Raw genomic sequence first — 21,858 nt, 5'->3', positions numbered from 1 at the left:
AAGAGTAAAGAAAAGATGAGAAATATTATTCATAGACTGAATTACATTAAAAAAGACATTTCTGCATTATTTCCTCTGCAAAGAGCTCAAAGGTATGCATTATACTCCATATATAATTAGTCACTTTAAAATAATTTCTAACAGATTGTGATACTCTTAAATTAAGTTTAAGACTACACCTGCCCATTACCCCATCCATTCACCAGAGATTGTAAGGATGCTCTGCATTCCAGATGGATAATAATTAACAATAACCAAGTGGCATCTCTTTCCATTCAACTTCTAATCGCATACCAGCTACTCTTTTGACATGACGCCATAATGCTACTATGCTAGCTGATAATCACATACACGAATCCCATTCTCAGAGAAGAAGTAATTAAGTGAAGAGAACAACCCTGTGCAGCATTAACAGTCATTAAAAAATCACAAAATTCAGTTGATAGCCAAACCCAGCATTACTTACATATGTGACAAGATGTGATACCTTCCAGAATTGTTGCTGCCATGCCACTCAATTGAGCTACATCTGGATCTGCATCAGAAGCAACTCTAATTGCCTGAAGGAATGGTAACAATGACAGTAATGATGGTGAGTTGGTGACAAAACCAAATAAATTAACACTAATGCCTGAACATGTAATATTTGGTGATGTTTATTAAGTTCTTTAGAGAGACAACCTTTGTAGCACACTCTTTTAATATAGGGAAGCACTGTCTTGACACATTGGCTTCTTGTAACTCCTTTAAAGAATTGTCACCAATCCAACTGAAAATTACTTGACCAAACAACTGAGGTAAATTAACAGGGAAAAGGGCGTAGCAACAATCAACCAAAGCATCTATTCAGGGGAATAATGTATTGAGACTTGGGATGAACAAACAAAAGTTGCTCACCATTCCCTACATATACAATATTGACAGTCACAGAAGCTTTAGAAGACCCCAAAAGGATGGGGGAATGGGGGGTGCAGAGAAGCAATTATCAGCATAGAGAACAGGAAGCACAATGCTTGTATTACAAAAGAATAACTCACCATGAAAAGTAGTGTTGAAAGTCATGCCTTTCTAGACTGTCTTTCCTTCCATCAATCCAATTTATGATATCCTAAAGAAATTTGAAAATAATTGTTGAGAGCTTGTGAAAGGTTTTTTGGGAAATCTTATGATGTTAAAGAAAAACATGTAATTGTATATAGCTCCAAGGCCTAAAGAATTTTCAAATTGTATTGAAGCTATCAAACTTATAGCCTCTTCAATGTCTTCAAAAGCTTCACATCCTAAATCCATACATAGCCAAATTTACAACGGATAGCAACCAGCAATAGACTCAAGAAATCAAAAAACTGAAAAGGCAGAAAAAAAAAAAAAGAAAAAAAAAAAGGGAAACATCTTTAAAAATCAAATTTTCCTGGACCTTCTAACTGCAGTCTTCTTCTTCTTCTCTCCACCCCCAACAGATTTCTCAACACTCATAGGCAGATGAGGAGGAGGCTTCTTGTTCTCCTTGTTTGTTGTCATGCTTCTTAGCATATACCTAGGCTTCTCTCCTCCTCCCCTCTGCGCCATCATCGGAGTCACCGGAATCCCCCTTTTCTTAGCAGACTCAACTCTCACTCCAAGACCATAAACTGCCTTCTTCTCCTCCTCGGTTTCGCCGCACTTCTTCCTCTTCAGCCTCTCATTCCTCCTGGCTGAGTACTCCTCGTAGAGCCTCCCCCTCTCAAACAATGGGCTTCTGGGGTTCAATGAGTATTCCCCATTCCCAGGAATAGGATCGTCCCCATCCCCATTGCCGATTTCTTGCTGCACCATCTTTTGTTGCGCCCGCGGAAGTGAGATAGATCAGATTGCAACAATAATTTGAGAAAGAAAAAATAAATGAGGCACAGATTTTACGTGGAAAACCCCTAAACAAATTAGGGTGCGGAAGTGGGATAGATCAGATTGCAACAATAATTTGAGAAAGAAAAAATAAATGAGGCACAGATTTTACGTGGAAAACCCCTAAACAAATTAGGGTAAAAACCACGGGCAATGGTAAAAGAATTTCACTATGAGAAAATAGGAGTTACAACCACTCTCTAACTAACAAGGAGAAAACAAGGATAATTCTCTCTTGCTAGGAAGGAGAAATACACTCAACAAACTCTCTAATATCTCTAGTATATGAGGGAAGAATAGAATGATTTGGGATGACAAGAATGGCAAATGACCTCCCTATTTATAGTTGAGGAATAGGGGTCATTTTGTAGTTAGTCCAAAGTTTAGGGACCAAATAATAAATATTTTGGTAGGTGCCTAACTCCATGCCTAACTCTTTTGACTTGCCTAATTCTTTGTCAATTGTTGCATGCTTGCCTAATTTGTGGCTGCTGCCAACTCCATTTGCCAACAATCTCCCACTTGAAGATTAGATTGTAACAATCAAATCTTCACACCATTCTTTCTACCTTGCACTTTCCATGTCGCTTACGTCTCTATTAGACCACAGGAAGGTCGACACCAAGTAAACTTATCAACATTGATTACCTTTGTTAGGAAATTTGCTACGTTGTTCGTGGTATGGATTTTCTGCAAATCTACTGTCCCTTCTTCCACCTTCTCTCGGATGAAATGATATTGTACTCGTATGTGTTTCGTCCTTGAATGAAATGCAGGATTCCTTGCTAGATGCAAGGCACTCTGACTGTCACAAAACAAAGAGACAAACTCTTGTTTGTGCCCGAGTTCCTCCAATAGCATTTTCAACCAAATTGCTTCTTTGCTGGCTTGTGTAGCTGCTACGTATTCTGCTTCTGTTGTTGACGTAGCCACAACTACTTGCAGTTTTGAAACCCAGCTTACAGCTCCACCAGCAACTTTGAACACATATCCTGTCGTAGATTTACTTTTATCCAAATCCCCTGCATAGTCAGAATCCACATACCCGTTGATAATAAAGTCTGATCCTCCATAACATAATGCAACATCTGAGGTCCCCTTGATGTATCTTAGGATCTTCTTCACACAGTTCCAATGCTCTCTGCCTGGATTCGCCATGTACCGACTAACTACTCCCACTGCTTGCGCAATGTCTGGTCTTGTACATATCATAGCGAACATTAGACTCCCCACCGCTGATGCATACGGTACTCGAGACATCTCCATCCTACCTTCTTCATTGCTAGGACTCATACTTGAGGATACTTTGAGATTAATAGGAAGAGGGGTAGAAATTGGCTTACAATCTTGCATGCTGAAACGTGACAAGATTTTCTTTAAATAATTCTTTTGAGAAAGCCAAATCTTCCTATTACCTCTGTCTCGGTGAATTTGCATCCCTAGAATCTTGTTTGCTGGTCCCAAGTCCTTCATTTCGAATTCCCTAGCCAGTTGTGCCTTCAATTCATCAATGTGATCTTTGTTGGGGCCTGCGACCAACATGTCATCTACATACAACAGCAATATAACAAAGTTATCTTTTCCAAACCTCTTGAAATATGCACAAGGGTCTGCATTCAGTCTGTTGTATCCAAGGCACATGATGAAGGAATCAAATCTCTTATACCAACACCTTGGCGCCTACTTTAAACCGTACAGAGATTTGTTCAACCTGCAAACCAAGTTCTGATTCTCTTTGTCTTCAAATCCTTCAGGCTGGAGCATATATATCTCTTCTTCAAGATCTCCATGAAGAAAAGCCGTTTTCACATCTAGCTGCTCTAGATGTAAGTTGAATGTAGCACACATCGCCAAAACTACACGAACTGTTGTTAGTCGAACCACAGGTGAAAATATTTCATTGAAATCAATACCTTCTTTCTGAGCATATCCCTTCACCACCAGTCTTGCACGATACCGCTCCACTTGATCGTCACCATTCCTTTTGATTTTGAAGACCCATTTGTTACCAATTGGCTTCCTTCCTTGTGGTAGTGGCACAAGTTCCCATGTATTATTTTTATGGAGAGCTTCTATTTCTTCCTGCATTGCTGCCGTCCATTGAGAAACATCTGAGCTGTTTATCGCCTCCTGAAAGGTTGATGGCTCACCATCCTCTGTTAGAAGGCAGTATGCAACATTCCCTTCCATAACATAATCTGAGTGCCAAGTGGGACGTCTTCTTTCACGGTCTGATTGACGAGTTGTTGGAGCTCCAGAGCGTTCTGGTTCTGGTTCCTCGTGCGCCGGTTCTGCTTCAGAAGAATCTTGTTCAAATTCCTCCTCTACTTGTATCTGAGTAGTTTCTGGCTTTTCTTTTTCCGTGCTATCATCAACTTCTCCTCTTTGTAGCTTGTCCTCTACAAAGATAACATCCCTGCTGATGACAACTTTGTGGGCAGTGGGATCCCACAAGCGATACCCCTTTACTCCATCAGCATACCCCAAGAATCTACATTTCCTGGACTTCGGATCCAACTTTGTAATTTCCTGGGCATTGTACATTGCATACACAATGCTTCCAAATATATGGAGGTTTGAATAATCAACAGGCTTACCAGTCCACATCTCCATTGGTGTCTTCAGCTCGATTGCAGTTGATGGAGCTCGATTCACCAAATAACAGGCGGTATTGACTGCTTCTGCCCAGAATGATTTTTCTAAGCCCACAGCCCTCAACATTGCTCTTGTCCTTTCCAGCAAGGTTCTGTTCATCCGCTCTGCCACTCCATTTTGTTGAGGAGTGTATGCCACCGTGAACTGCCTTTTGATGCCTTCCTTCTTGCAGAAGTCATCAAATTCCTCACTTGTATATTCCCCTCCATTATTTGTCCTGAAACACTTGATCTTCTTCCCGGAATCAAGTTCCACCCGTGCTTTGAAGGCTTTGAAAGTCGCAAACACATCTGACTTTCTCTTGATAGGGTACACCCAGCATCTCCTAGAGTAATCGTCGATGAATGAGACAAAATACTTTGCCCCTCCTAGGGATGGAACCGGTGCTTGCCACACATCAGAGTGAACCAATTCTAGAACAACCTTGCCTCTAGAATTTGATGTGCTGAATTTAAGACGGTGCTGCTTACTTGTTATACAATGCTCACACAAAGGAAGTGATACCTTTGTTAACCCCGGANTCCCCTTTCATCACCACAAGCGCTCCTTGGAAAATCTTCATGACTCCTTTCTGTGTTTCAATCTTGGTTGCACTATTATCCAATATTCCATAGGATAATAGATTTTTCTTCAAGCCCTTCACGTGCCGCACATCCTGAACAGTTTGGACTGTTCCATCGTACATCTTCAGCGTGATGGTTCCAATGCCGATAATCTCCAAGGCATGATCGTCGCAGTTGTACACAGATCCTCCTAAGATTGGTTCATAATGATGGAACCATTCTTTCCTTGAGGTCATGTGATATGTGGCTCCCGAGTCTATGAGCCATATATCCGCGAACCTTTTTCTGCCTTCCCTGGCTATTGGTGCTTCGCAACAAAGAGCACTTCCATCATCCGAGGTACTTGCAACATTTCCTTGAGGATTGGAATTCTGAGGTAAATTCCAACAATCTTTCTTCAAGTGACCCTTCTTTCCACAGTTGTAACACTTTAAATTCTTCTTACTTGATTTTGATCTACCACGACCACTGCTTTGGCCACGTTCTGTTGACCTTCCTCTCATCACCGTTAACGCCTCTGCCTGTTGCAGATTAACTTGTCTGTCCTCCTTGTTCTTGCGCCGACTTTCTTCTTCAAGAACCGCAGCTGCAACATCATCGAAGACTAGATAGTCTGTAAGGATGTTGTTTGTTAAGTTGATGATGAGTTGATCATACGAATCAGGTAGACTCTGAAGTAGAAATTCCGCACGCTCCTGTGGCTCTATTTTACAGCTTAGAGATGTAAGTTGGGAAAATAGAGTATTCAGCGTATTTAAGTGTTCCGTCACTGAAGTAGATTCTGACATACGAAGAGTATATAATTTCCTCTTAAGGAAAATTTTGTTGTGCAGTGACTTGGCCTCGTACAACCGGTTGAGGTGATCCCAAATCTCCTTGGCCGTCTTCTTCTCCTCGATGCTTGACAATACTCCATCTGCTATTGATAGGTATAGATCCGCCATAGCATCCTCGTTCATCTCGCTCCATTTTTTGTCATCAGTAAAATCCACCGGCCTTTCACTGATAGCTGCTAGACAGTTGTCTTTCCTCAGGATAGCCTTTACTTTCAATTTCCACAATGAGAAATTTTTCCCATTGAATTTTTCAATCTCAAATTTCGCTGCCATATTGTTCTTGAAACAAATTCTGAACAATATATCTGAAGGCTCTGATACCAATTGTTGCGCCCGCGGAAGTGGGATAGATCAGATTGCAACAATAATTTGAGAAAGAAAAAATAAATGAGGCACAGATTTTACGTGGAAAACCCCTAAACAAATTAGGGTAAAAACCACGGGCAAGGGTAAAAGAATTTCACTATGAGAAAATAGGAGTTACAACCACTCTCTAACTAACAAGGAGAAAACAAGGATAATCCTCTCTTGCTAGGAAGGAGAAATACACTCAACAAACTCTCTAATATCTCTAGTATATGAGGGAAGAATAGAATGATTTGGGATGACAAGAATGGCAAATGACCTCCCTATTTATAGTTGAGGAATAGGGGTCATTTTGTAGTTAGTCCAAAGTTTAGGGACCAAATAATAAATATTTTGGTAGGTGCCTAACTCCATGCCTAACTCTTTTGACTTGCCTAATTCTTTGTCAATTGTTGCATGCTTGCCTAATTTGTGGCTGCTGCCAACTCCATTTGCCAACATCTTTGCCAGCGCCCGGAGCTCACATGAAATTGAATGGTATTCCAGACGCATCTCCTATTCTTCAACGTCGCTCCGAGGATTAGGCAACTTGGATTTTGTCAAAGAACCTATGCCATCCAAGAAAAAAGAAAAGAAGGAGAAATCCTTGAATTTCTTGAACTAACCGTTTATCGGATTCTTGCAATACCTGGTGGAGTTTGAAGCGTGTTTGTGGTAGATCGGAGCGCACGTCGAGAGCGGAGACGAATCGGAGATCTCGGAAGCGGCGGCTTGCTGGATCGCAACATCATCTTGGACATGGAGGAACTCAATCAACTTGCAATAGAAAAAATCTGAAGGACACAAAAACGGTGAGAAAAGATTAGATAGATAGATAGGAGCACAAATGGGGGGATTGGGATTTGGGATGAAGAAGACCTGAAGCTCTGCAAGTTGCGAAAGATGTTTGTGGTTTGTTGGAGAAATTGTGTTTTTATATATATACGAGTTTGAATGTTGGGAGCAACGGTCATATTCATATTCATATAATCTATATCTATATCAATATCTTTGTTTTTTTTTTGACAAATATATATATATAATAGAAGTGTCTGGAAACCTTTTCTCGCTCAAACTCAGGGGCATTTTTGTAATCTCACAAATTTATGGGAACAATATTATAATATTATAATAATAATAATAATAATAATAATAATATTGATATAATTTCTATGTATATTAGTGCTTTAATTGGCACCTAATTGATAGAAAATGAAAAAGGAAAAGAAATTATTATATTTGTGCCTTAATTGGCACCTCATGAATAGAAAATGAAAAAGGAAATAGAATTATTATATTTGTGCTTTAATTGGCACCTAATTGATAGAAAATGAAAAAGGAAACGGGATAGTAATAATAATCTATACTATATATAAAAGTATTATCCTACTCCCAAACTTTCCCGCCAACTTAAGGGCATTTTAGTCAAAATATTGATTTTATTAATTAATTATTTTATTAATTTATTTATTGATTATAAGGTAAATTCGACAATTATTTTGGGTAAATTATTGATTATATTAGTTAACCATATATATTTTCATAAATTTAGCAATCAATTATTATTACATATTATTATTATTATTATTATTATTATTATATATATATATATATATATGCCACAATGGTTTTGGTTGTTTTTGTAGCATATGTATTTTTTTTCTTTTTCCCCGCCGTTATCTCTCTCTCTCTCCTTGCCGGTCGAAGAAGAAGATGATGAGATGGCTGGTGAAGAAGATGATGAAATGGCTGGTAACGTTTTCTTCTTCTTCTTCTTTTTCTTCTTCTAATTATTATTATTATTATTATTATTATTATTATTATTATTATGATAATAGAGGAAAGAAGAAAGACAAGAAAAGGAAGAAAGAAGAATGGAAGAAGAAAGAAAAGAAAAGGAAAAGAAAAAACAAAAGGAAATGGGTGTTGATAAAGATGATGGTGATGTTTTGTTTTATTATTATTATTTTTTGTTTTATTATTATTATTATTCCGCAATAAGAAAATTTTCATAGAGAGCCTCTAGGATGGAATGCGCCAAGGAAAAGAAACATGAAGAACCAGAAGATAAATGCTACTGGTGGAAGTTATGTAGAGCACACGGCCTCAAATTAAAGTATTACCTATCTCCTTAACTAAGTCTTCGAATTCTGTAAACCTATTAAATTTGTGAAATTCATTTCTACCGTGATTTATGGCCTCTTCAAGCTTCCCAACCTATGCAAGGAAACAAAGAAAACTATTAAAAATTAATTAATTAATTAATTGTTCTTTTAGAAAAAAAAAAAAAACATAAACGGTTTCCCCTACACCGTTCGCTTTTTCTTTGTTTGGGTCCATTCCCATGGAGTGCTTTATTGGGATCTAAAGAAAAAAACAGGGTCATTCGGGAAGTTTTTTTGCTTACCTATTCTGTTAAGAGTATACTAATAATAATAATAATATAATACTTCGTAATAATAATCTAAAACTTTTAATATAATTTCTCTAATATTAATAATATAATAATAATATTTCAAAACTCTTAATATAACTTCCTACTTAAATTTTCCTATTAAATCCGTTTATTACGATAATTACAAATATAGAATCTATCTATACTATATATAAAACCAATATCCTCCTCCAAAATTTTTTGGCCAAAATGTAGGAGCATTTTAGTAATATGGTAATTATTATGATAAAATAATATTAATTATAATTCATTATAATTCATTATTAGTAATTACGGTAATTATTACGATAGAAATGTTTCACAATAATATTTTACATTATCAATTTAAAATGGAACGGAAATTAGGTAAATTGGAAAAGGAAATGAACTATTAATAATTGATTGAAAATTAAAAATAGAAAAGACAACTGAAATTATGTCAATTGGAAAAGGAAATGAATATTAATAATTGACTGGAAATTAAAAAAATATCCACAATTAATTAAAATGGAAAAGGAAATGATCAAATCATTCCATTTTAAATTTTCACAATAATATTACACAGTAGAATAAATCAAATCACAATTAAATCGTAAATCTATCACACTTTTAATGGAACGGAAATTAAAAATAAAACGGAAATAGTTCAATAATAATATTCTACATCATCAATAGTAAAAGTAAATTAAAAATGGAAAGGAAATATTTCAATAATTATAGTCTACATCATCAATAATAAAGGTAAATTAAAAATAGAATGAAAATATCAGTGCATCTATTATTCTAATTGACTAATTAACTGAAAAAAAAAGAATAATCGACTGAAAATGAATCTGATATTACTAATTGACTGAATATATAAAAGTAAATGAATATTAATAATTGACTACAAATAAAAAAAAATATCCATAATTGACTAAAATGAAAAAGAAAATGGTCAGATCATTGCATTTTAATTAAAAAGGAATGGAAATATTTCAATAACAATATTCTACATCATCAATAGTAAAGGCATATTTTAAACAATATTAAAGGTAAATTAAAAACGGAACGGAAATTAAAAATGAAACGGAAATATTTCAATAATAATATTCTACATCATCAATTAAAAATCGAACGGAAATTAGGTAAAAATATCACTGCATCTCATCATATTTTAATTGACTGAAAATAAAAATAAAAAAGAATAATTGGTTGAAAATGAATCTGATATTACTAATTGGCGGAATATATAAAAGGATCACTAATGGACTGATATTCTACCATTATATATTTTTTATTGTTCTCTGTAATTTCTCATCTTTCTCTTTATTGCTTAGTAATAGAGTCAAATTACGTCCCTCAAAACAATGAAAAGCTCTATAAGACTCCGGTTGATGCGTTGTTATTTGGCCAAGGAATGCCATCAACCAACAAACACTCTCATGCTTATTCCATGACTCCAAGGTACGTATTGCATTTATACACTTTTTTTTTACAGCATTGAATTTTAAAAATATTGGACTAATACTATAGTTTAAACCCATACTATAATTTAGACTCATACTTATACTATATTGGTTGAACACTTTATTTCAGAATACTTAATTTATGTCGTTATATGTTAGACAATCATACTTCAATATACATCACAAATTTTAATCACATAATGGATTTGCTATCCACAAAATATAATCACAAAATAAATTTGTTACTCATAGAATATAAATTTATATTATTTAGTTATTAATATTGGATTAATACTATAGTTTAGACTTATACTATAATTTAGACTCATACTCATACTATATTGGTTGAACACTTTATTTCAGAATACTTAATTTATGTCGTTATATGTTAGACAATCATACTTCAATATACATCATAGAATATAATCACATAATGGATTTCTTATCCATAGAATATAATCACATAATGAATTATTACTATTTTTTATTATATTCATGATAGAAAAAATATAAAATTTATAATATTATTTATTAATTAATATTAATATTAATATTAATATTTATGGTGATTCCCTCAGGGAATTTGTATCCATTTACAAATTTCTAAAGAATTTGTCAAACAATTCAACAAACTCTTGAAAGAAGGGAAAATCTATAATATTCACAATTTTGTTGTGCAACCCTCTCACATGAGGTTTAAGTCGTGCGAGCAAAAGTACATTATGAAAACGAATAATGACACTTTGATTAGCGTTACGGATTAAAATGATTCTAATTTTCCGAAAGACATGTTTAAACTCAAGGATTTTGAGTGTTGAAGGCTCCCGGAGGTGTGGATAGCAACCAAGGCAATTTTTAATTACAATTTCGTTCTATCTCATGCAATAAAATTTTTTTAGCCTTGATTTTTTAATAGTTATTTTTGACCAGGGCATAACACCACTGGAAGCTACATATTCGACAAATTTAGAAGTCATCTCCGTTGATGAAACTACTCTTGAGCAACCGTCTTTGAAGAGAATAAACATGGATTGTTCATTGTCTTCAAAGAGTTTGAAAAAGCCTAAGATTGAACCCAATGCATGATAGCCTTGGTTGTTTTGTTTATGATTTACCACACAATATTTATTTGTGTTTCAGTTCTTCTTAGTTTGACTAGACTAATTAAATGCTTAACATATGGATTAATTAACTCATGTTTTCTTAAGGGAAACTGTAAAGGAGGGAAAAATTAAAAAATACACTAATTAACTCATGTTTTTTTTTTTTTTTTACAAAATGACAAAATTGCTATATATCTAGACAAAAAAAATATGTTCCATACAAATGATTTAAGATAACAATTGATTCCTATAACTGAGTTGTTAGAGAACAAGTACATTTGCCCAATTTATAAAAAATCATAAATAATGATATATAAAATATCCAAAGTTATAACACTGCATGCGTAAATCTAGACATTAGCTATTAATTTGAGCAATTATTTGCTCAAACTCAAGCAATGATAACATTAAAAAATATAAATGATCCAAAACATATCTTCAATTGCACTATACTCCGTATAATATTTGATGATCTAATTTAAATAATTATATATCAATCCAAATATTTTTAATATATTATAACAAATCCATTCCGTGCATCGCACGGGCGAAAATACTAGTAATAATAATAATAATAATAATAATAATAATAATAATAATAATAATAATAATAATATAACTCCTATGCATATTTGTGTCTTAATTGACACCTAATTAATAGAAAATGAAAAAGGAAACGAATCACTAATTAACTATTGACTATATATAAAAAAGATCCCTAATTGATTGAAAATGAAAATAAAAATAGAAATTAATTCTTAATACTAGAAAATGAAAATTGAAAAAGGAAATGTGAATTACTAATTACTAATTGATGACTACAAATAAAAAAAATAAAAAAAAAATAAAAAAGTATCCCTACGCCATGCCTATAAAATGATAGGACGGAACTTGGGCTTGCCTTCTTACTCTCATTTGCTTTGCGATTGTTATGCTGATGCTCGGGCAATTTCTCTGGGTAAATGCAGTCGAAAAGTTCAGCAACTCCCCAGTTCAACTCCCCCGTCTCGCCATAACTGACCATGTATTCGTCAACATTGCCAAGTCAATAGGCGGTGAGGTAAATCGCGATTTGGATTTCCTTCAAGACATTTCCTGTAGTGGGAATATGAAGCAGTGCCTACTTGAAGAAGAAGTTGATGCTGCAATATTAAACAAAGAGTAAATACCATTGAAGGTCCTCTGACTTTGATGGCACCGCCACTTTTAGTTCTCAACTTTTAAATTAACCACTTTTAGTCCTCCGACTTTGATGACACTGTCACTTTTAGTCCTCAACTTTTAAATCAACCATTTTTAGTCCTCTTACTTTTTGTTTCTAGCTACCTATGGTCCTTCCTTTACAATTAGACATCTAATGTCATTTTCTCAAGGCCAATTCAGTCATTTCATAATTAATGTATTAAGTATTATGTTTCCTCATCAGAATTATTGAAGAAACCCTATTCTCCACTCTCCTTTGTTAACACTAAATTTTGGATCAAATGACTGAATTGTCCTTAAGAAAATGACATTAGATGTCCAATTGTAAAGAAAGGACCATAGATGGCTAGAAACAAAAAAGTAAGAGGACTAAAAGTGGTTGATTTAAAAGTTGAGGACTAAAAGTGGTAGTGCCATCAAAGTCGGAGGACTAAAAGTGGTTAATTTAAAAGTTGAGGACTAAAAGTGGCAGTGCCATCAAAGTCAGAGGATCTTCAATGGTATTTACTCATTTTTTTTTTCATGGAACTTGATTACTTGAGAACAAATTATCAGGACTATTTTGTCCTTATAGAGCATTCTTAATTACCTTAGACCAAAATGTGTATAACAATTTTTTTTATTATTATAATAAAATATAAAATTCTAATATTTAAATTTAAGATATTGTATTTTATAAATAATAATATTTTTATTTATAAATCACTATTACTTTTATTATCATTATACTATTTATATGAACATTTTGCTATTTATACTTACTTTTCCTTATCATTCCAACTCCAACCAAATAATGGAATCAATATTTCCAATAATTTTTTTCCACCAACTAAACAATATAATCAATTATCCTAATAATTTTTTTTCAATTGAATTTCAATTTTATTTCCCCTCAAATATTTTATGCGAACCAAACATGCCATACACCACATATTAAAGATAAATTATATTACTTTTATGTTTGTAGTTTTAATAGTATTTGAGTTAGTGTTTGCATAATTGAAGAAGTTAAATTGAGTTCATTATCGAAATGATCCTTTAACTATAGTGAAATTATCAATTTGGTCGATAACTATTCTTTTGACCAATTAAGTCTCTCAACTTTAATTTAAAAATCTTAACCAATTTGGTCATCTGTTTGTTTTGCCATTAGACATCCGCTAACTCGGGATCAAATTGGTACTTTCGCTATAATTAAGAGACCATTCAGTAATTAACTTTTCAGAAAAAATAGTGCATGTGATAACCGAAATGGTCCCTAGACTATAGCAAAATTACCAATTTGATCCCGAGTTAACGAATGTCTAAGAGCAAAACAAACAGAAGATCAAATTTATTAAGATTTTTAAAGTTAAGGAACTTAATTGATAAAAAAAATAATCAAGTATCAAATTGATAATTTCGATATAGTTGATAATACACTCTATTAAATTACATCAAGGTAACATTTTGTTTGACAATTTGATCCCTCTTTAGTCTTTACGTGTGTACCCCACACACGTGTCCATACTGTCGATCGGTAGACTTCATTGGGAGACTTCTTGCAGTTTTGTTCACACACACTCCATCAAATTATATGATGCCTCCCTCGGAGGAAAAAGAAGAACCAATCATCTATTGCTTCATCACTTTGAAATTCTGAAATATTATTTTAATTTGCTCAATTCCGATAGATCCATCTTAAATACAATGGATTACGCTCTTATCACTTCTCTACTAAATACATTACATAATCTTTTACTGCTTCCTCATCGTGAGCGTTTCATTATTCGTGATGCTATGTTCCCATTGGAGTTTATTTTACAAGAAAGTATTTGAGGAAAAAAATTTCTCTATTAAATTTGAAACAGTTGATAGAGGTATTGTTGAAAAATGTCAAGGATTATCTCTAACAATTATTGTAGTTGTTGGGCTTCTCACCTCATTCAATGAGTCATCACCAACCAGTGGGAGGATATTGCTGAAAATTTGAATTCATTTCTTAACACGCATCAGGAAGAAAAATGTTAAAAAATACTTTCACTAAGTTATGACCATTTATCTCTGCACTTGAAAGTTTGTTTCCTATATTTTGGTGTTTTTCAGAAGATAGTATGATTTGTGTGAAAAAAAATTGATTATGCTTTGTGTTGTGGAAGGATTCTTAAAGTTAGAGAGGGGTGAAATTATGGAAAAAATAGGTAAAATTTACTTGCAAGATCTTGTAGATAGAGGTCTAGTTCAAATTATTAAGTGGGGTTATGATGGAAAAATCAATTTGTAAGCTTCATGACCAGTTGCATAACTTTTTCATGGAAGAAGAAAGGAGGGAAAACCTTTTGGATGTTATAAATGAAAATAATGTTGAGGTGGCTAGAGTTCAAAACCCACCTGTTATTAATAAGTCTGCCATTGGATTAGCAAAATCTTGGAAACAAAAGCTTGGATTCAAAAATCGGATGCTCAATCATTATTGCATGGACCATGGTCCACACAGCTGTGTGAACTAAAAATAAAAAGTACATTATTTTTGTACTGAAAGTACATTATTTTTGTACCGTCGGTACATTATTTTAAGGTACATTATTTTTGTACTAAAAGTACATTATTTGATATTATACTATCAAATAATGTACCTACAGTACAAAAATAATGTACTTTTTATTTTTGGTCCATACAGCTGTGTGGACCAAAGTCCATGCAATAATTTGCCTCGGATGCTCATGCCAACCGGCTTAGATCGAAAAGCTTGCCGTTGGATCAGCAATCAATCCATCCATTTGGATTCTCCAATAAGTATTTCTCGCACATCCCATCAGGAATTTCGTTCCATTCTATATTATCCTAAGGCTTCTGAATTGTTGGCCAATTCCTCTTTATAAACATTTCGCTCTTATCCTAAATTGTTAAGGGTGTTGGATTTAAGTATATATGATCTGGTTGACATACCAAGTGAAATAGTGAATCTTATTTCTTTGAGATATTTAGCCTTAGAACTAATGCACCCCTTAAAGATTACAAATGGGTTATGCTTCAAAGTTTGAAGACCTTCATTGTTGAAAATTACGGAGAATGAGTTTTGCAAATTGAAGTACTTGAAAATTGCAGTGTTAGATTTTGAGCATTGGAGTGCTAGTTTTCCAGATCTTGAATGTCTAATACTTGATTTCTGTAAAAAATTGAAAAAATTTTCTATTGAATTTGTTAATATTACAACATTGCAGTTAATTGAGTTAATTCGATGTGACTCTTCCCTTGTTACTTCTGCTAAACAAATTCATGAAGAGCAATTGGAGTGCCTTGAATACACTAAACTTGTTATACGTGATTATTGTAATATATATACTCCGATCCGAATATATTTTATTAATATACTAATAGATTTTTATTGTTAGCGTTATAGGTTGAAATTGCAACACATAATCTCAAAATCATTTTTGGATCATGATCCACAATACAAAATAGACATTGGTCTAAGGTATAATAATGGTACAGACCACTTCAATTCATAAGCAAAGTTGGAGGCGTATTATACAAAATTACAAAGTTTGGTTTCATGTTTACTAAATTTGTGTAACTATACAGCGTCCACGTCCTTTACCTACTGAGTGTCAAATCAACAACTAAAAATTTACCTACTTACTCTCTGAAATAGAATGCACAATGGTGAGTAAGAATCATCCTTACAAGAAGGCTCCTTATGTAATTGTGTTGTTCTTTCTTCCACCTTTGTCCCAACATTACCTAAATCATAAAATATTATCAAAACAATACAAATTAGTACATCATCTTTCTGGGAATAGTTGCTTTCTTGGTCGGAGACGTGAGGCCACCTAGTTACGCAAATTATACCGTGGATTGTGGATCAGGGTCATGCCTGATAGTGCAGTTGTGTTGAAAAGGAAATGTAGTTGTGCGGAACAGAGGACGTTCATCCGTTCAACACAACGACAGTATCAGTTCAACACAACTCTAGTTCCAGACGGATGAAACGGCTTCTGTTCGGCTTCCACCGCCGGCCTCCGGCCGGAGCTCTAATGGAGCTTTGAGCCGGCGGTTTCGGTCACCTTCTATGTTTTCTCTCGCTCTTCTTCCGCCACGACCACTGTCGCAGCTCCGCCCGCCTCCAACCATCGCCACAGATCTTCTTCTTCCGTTTTCTCTCCCTTTGAATAAAATAATAGTAGGTAGGTATTGGGGTTTGTGTTGGTAGTCTTGAACTCCCAACCCTACTTTGACTTTATCCACTTTTTATTTTCTCTATTATTGTGTTTTCCTCTCGTTAGTTTCACGAGCATTTTTCCTCTCGTTACTTTCACGAGCTTTTCATTTTCATTAGCATAAATCGTTTAACTTGATTTCGACAAGTGTTGATCTTATCCTGGGCGAGCAAAAAAGAATGATGACGAAGACCCAGATCTTTGATGAAGCTTTAAGGTCCCTGAAGGAACATAGCTTCATAGTTATGAAACAGTTTGCGATTCAAATTTTCTATAGCATAGTTAGAAAAGTTGTTTCTATGTCTGACTGTAAGGAATGGTTTACCATTTCATTGATCATTGATGTAAACGTTTTATGTTATAAATTAATGGAATAGCTACGTTTACCTTAAAAAAAAACTGCAGTATGAATTCAACACAACTGCAGTACTAGCCATGACCATGGTCCACGGTATAAAGACGGACCTAGTTATACCCTCCGAGCAATCTTTCTGGGAATAGTTGTTTCCTAGGAATAAAATAAGAAAAATAAATAATCCGTAGAATCCTAGGGCACAAAACACAGGTTGCAAACTCCACAATTTAAATTAGAAAACATTACCTTTGCGGCAAAGTATGAAAGTCACGAACAACGAGTTTATAGTCTCCATAGTCCAGTCGCTCTTTTTGAATATGTTTAGCGGAAGTAACAAGTGAAGAGCAACAATGAGTTAACTTAATTAATTGTAAAGTGGTAATATCAACAAAATCAGCTGGAACTTCTTCCAAATGTTGACAGTATGATAGAATTAGGTATTCCAGAGCGGGGAAATGATTAGCAACCGCACTCCAATACTTGAGATTTGACTCTTCGATTTGAAAGTACTTTAATTTACAGAACCCATTCTCTGTCGTTTTCCACTCCGAGCCATAAAAAGCATACCCTATCAATTTTAGAATCTCAAGGTTGGGCAATGTGGCAATAAGAAGCATATCATCCCATGGAAGATAAGTATGACAAAGCGTCAACTTTTTAAGGTTTGGTGGAAAAACTTTTGGAAGTTGGAAGTCACCCACAAGAAGATTGCTTTCCTTTGCTGCAATTTTTAAGTTCTCAAGTTGATGCAAATCAGCCAGACCATCAAGCGAACCAGGCGGCAATAAAGAAGGCATAAAATTCATGCTGATCCCAATGTAAATCCCGAGTTTCTTCACGTTTGGAATCTTTGTTAAGTCGGACTTAGTCCACAAAGGCTCTGGCACATTCAACCAAGATATAGTCAATAGATTTTCTTGAACCAACTTTGGGAGATACAAAGGAGAACCCTTGGTAAAATAAACATTCCTTAACCGTGGCATATCCAAAATATATGGTGGCTCCGCTTTCCATGAGTAACCATGAAAATCAACAATGAAAGTCTGCAAACTTCGAAGCTTAAACCATTGGAACTTGTGAAGAACAACACTAGTGGATAGGGCTAAGTATCTCAAATTAACAAGATCAACTATTTCCCCGGGTATAATATCCAGAATTAATGTTGAACCTATGTCCAACACCTTTAGTAGTTTAAAAGAGGAAGACCATGGTTCATAGCTACGGGGAAAATCTTTCAAAAAATATATGAAGGAATGGATTTCTTCATCAGATGTGTGAGTATCATCATACCATGCTCGGACAATTGACAAATGCAAATGGCTTAATTGACTGCAAATCCAACGGCAAGCTTTTGGATTAAAGCTTGTTGACATAGCCACATCAATATTATTCTCATTTATAAAACACAAAAGGTTCTCCCTTTGAGCTTCTATCAAACAAAAGCTATGCAATATATCATGGAGTCTACAAGACTTTATTTTGCCATTAGGACTTTGCTTATCAATCTGAACTAGACCTCTGTCTATAAGATCCTGCAAGTAAGCTTCAGCCACTTCTTCCATGCTCTTATTCAAATCAAGCTTCAAGAATCCCTCTGCAACCCATAACTGAACCAATCTCTTCACAAGAACCTTACTATCTCCCGGGAACACTCCAAAATATAAGAAACACACTTTCAAGTGTGGAGGCAAGTGGTAGTAACTTAGTGAAAGTATTTTTGAACATCTTTCTTCCGGATCCATGCTGAGCAATGAATTCAAATTTTCAGTAACAATACCCCACTGGTTTAAGGATTCCTTATTGATTGAGGTGATTAGCCCAGCAACCACAATTATTGTTAGAGGTAATCCTTGACATTTTTCAACAATACCTCTACAAATCATTTTAAATTGGGCAGGAAACTTTTTTTCCTCAAATACTTTCTTGTAAAATAAATTCCAACTTTCATTGAAATTTAGAAATCGCATGTAATGAGAATTGTTACTTACACTAGCATAGTCGGCCACCTGTTTCAGCCTTGTAGTCAACAATATTCGACTTCCGTTGAAATCCTCTTTTGGAAAGCATGTATGGATGTCATCCCATGCCTTGGTGCTCCATATATCATCTATAACAATTAGATACCTCTTACCCATCAACGCTTTACGCAGTCGAGTTGCTGGAGGATCATTAGAGATGGCTCTTTCATTGATGTTAATTGCTGGAAGATCAGTAAGGCCAATTGCTGGAGGATCATCATTAGAGGTGTCTCCTTCAATGGTACTGCCAACACCAACAGTGCTCCTTTTACCAATACAACCCAGAAGGTCAAGAAGCATTTCTTCGAGGTTATACTCTTGAGAAACAGTAGTCCATGCTCGAACGTCAAAATGAGAAATAATTGATGTATTTTCATAGACTCTCTGAATTAAGGTAGTCTTTCCGATGCCTCCCATCCCCACGATTGAGATGACTTCCAGTTTTTTGGAATGCGAAATGAGCTTGTGCCCTATGGTTTCAAACTCATCGTCGCATCCTACCATTACATTCTTGTGCTCTGAAGAAAGTCCATAGAAACTGTTACTCTGTTCTGTTTCTTCTTTGAGGCTCTAGGGATTGGTTGTTATTGCTCTCAATCTGAATCCTTTCTTCAATTGATTCAATTTCGCGAGTTACTTGTTGCAAGGTGTGATAAAGACTCTGAGGAGGCTTAACTGGGTGATCTACCTGGTTGCACTGCAAATAAAATAGATGTAATTCTGATTCAATTTTGGCCTCTGCATCATGAGCCACACCTCTGATCTCTGTCTCCAAGCCACTCCTTGCCTCGCTGTTGATGTGAGAATCCTCCAAAAAGGCTTGCAAAAATCGAATCTTCTTACACAAAGATTCCACCAGTTCTGTATCATCAAGAATCAAACATGGAACAGGCTGTTGGAAATGGAAGTGTAGTGTATTTAGTAGAGAAGTGATAAGAGCGAAAGCAGTCATTGAAGATGGAGTGGACCAAAAATTTTCAGACTCAGAATGTGAAAGAGATGAAGCAATAATGAATTTTCTTTCATCAATAGTTTTTCTACTTTTCTTTGAGCCATTATGACTTCATGAAGATCTAGGATTGGCTGTAACTGAGTGCTATGTTAATAATTAAAAAAAAAAAAACAAACTATTTTGTTTCAAATATACTATCAAACTATGTGCGACCAAGCACTTTGTGCTAAGATGACATGTAGTGACTCCCGAGGTCATGAGATCAAAGCGGTAATGATTCCAGGTTGAGAAAGTATAGATAAACAGACAAGTTGAGAAAGTATAGATGAACATATACTACAATATAATAGAGTTAGTAGTACTCAAAAAAAAAAAATTATGTCCGAAACAATAATTATATCCCTAAATTATAAAAAATTATAATTAAACATTTTAATTTTCAAATTGTATCAATAACTTGTCAAATTGATGCAATTAAGCTAGTAAGCTCTAGGTAAAAAAATTGGTTAAAAGAGACGTGGATCTTAACTAGCGTTGATGTATATAAATATATAAGTTAAGAAAAAATGTCAAATAAACTACTGAACTTCTTGCTTTTGTGCGATTGGGTCACTGAACTTAAAAAGTGTGCAATTGAACCATCATACAAACAAAATATGTGCAATAGGAACATTTTTTAAAAGATTTTCGGTGAAATCTGATTATATTACTTACATGTATCATGTATGTATTAAGAGTTGCGATTTTCTCTATCATATTAGTTGCGAGTCAATATTGAAATGTTTTTTTAACTCAAATTGAATTAAAAAAAAATTAGAAAAATGTTATAATTGCACATATTTTACTTGTTCGATGGTTGGATTGTACACTTTTTAAATTTAATGATTTAATTGCACAAAAACAATAAGTTCAGTGACCAATTTGTCACTTTTTCCTATAAATTAAAAAATAAAATTTTCAAAATTATTTGTTAAAAAAAACAGAAATATTAATGTTTCTACTGTAGCTTCTCCGTCAAGAAAATTATTATTTTAAATTTATGTATTTAAATGAAAATATCATTTCATCCATTATTTTAATCAGTTACCTTCTGATAATCGATTAGTTGGCACAAGTGCATCAATTTGATAAGTTAAGGTGTCTAATATAAACTTTTAATAGATTATGAGCCTAAATGCTATTTCATGGCAAATTACACCATGAACCAGAATCTACTTGTATTGTAGACTCTTATTCAAAAATAATCTTCAAATTTTGTACATGTAGTTGACACATTTTATACCTGCAAGTAAACAAATTGAAGGCACATAATATGGTAATTATAGGCACATAAGATGATAGTTACAGACACATAAATTACTAACTGCTGACACATGACATAAGATGTCGGTTAATATGTTAGGTGTATGTAGTTATCATGTTATGTGTCTGTAACTAATGTGCGCTTTCAATTCGTGTACAAGTACACAAATTGTTAATTGTAAGTATACAATGTGTTAATTGTAGACACATGATTTTTGGACCATGGTTCACAATGCAATATACACATTGGTCCATGTTATAACAATTGCTATTTCACATAAATTTTGATGGTTTATTTTATCTTTATTTTTTCTTCCAAATTATACCATAGATCAGGGTTCACCTTGCATTATGGACCATGATCTAAAACAACATTTAGATTATGTACATGCAGTTAACATATTATAAGTACATAATATGTTAACTACAAAAATACATAATATATTATTTGTAATTGGTACATAATTTATTACCTAAAGATATATAAATTGTTAAGTACATATACATAATGTTATTTTAGATCAAGATCTACAATACATTGTGAACTCTAGTTAATGGTGA

The 21,858-nt window shown here is 34.1% G+C and overlaps 1 protein-coding gene and 1 pseudogene across 1 annotated transcript; both read right to left on the bottom strand.

The window, feature by feature from the left end:
- Positions 1-268: 268 nt before the first annotated feature.
- On the bottom strand, positions 269-7,044 carry LOC116029810 (annotated as a pseudogene).
- Positions 7,045-17,103: 10,059 nt separating this feature from the next.
- On the bottom strand, positions 17,104-19,990 carry LOC116030565 (putative late blight resistance protein homolog R1A-10). The gene is made up of 2 exons (XM_031272856.1): positions 17,272-19,990; positions 17,104-17,178 (listed from the first exon to the last, which is right to left on the bottom strand). The coding sequence occupies exons 1-2, from the start codon at positions 19,545-19,547 to the stop codon at positions 17,136-17,138; spliced, it is 2,319 nt and encodes a 772-aa protein (XP_031128716.1). The 5' UTR covers positions 19,548-19,990; the 3' UTR covers positions 17,104-17,135.
- Between the last annotated feature and the right edge of the window lie 1,868 nt (positions 19,991-21,858).

Source organism: Ipomoea triloba, chromosome 9 (assembly GCF_003576645.1).
Source record: "Ipomoea triloba cultivar NCNSP0323 chromosome 9, ASM357664v1".
NCBI lineage: Eukaryota > Viridiplantae > Streptophyta > Magnoliopsida > Solanales > Convolvulaceae > Ipomoea > Ipomoea triloba.
The sequence above is the reverse complement of the archived record's forward strand: the minus strand, read 5'-3'. Positions and strand labels throughout refer to the sequence as shown.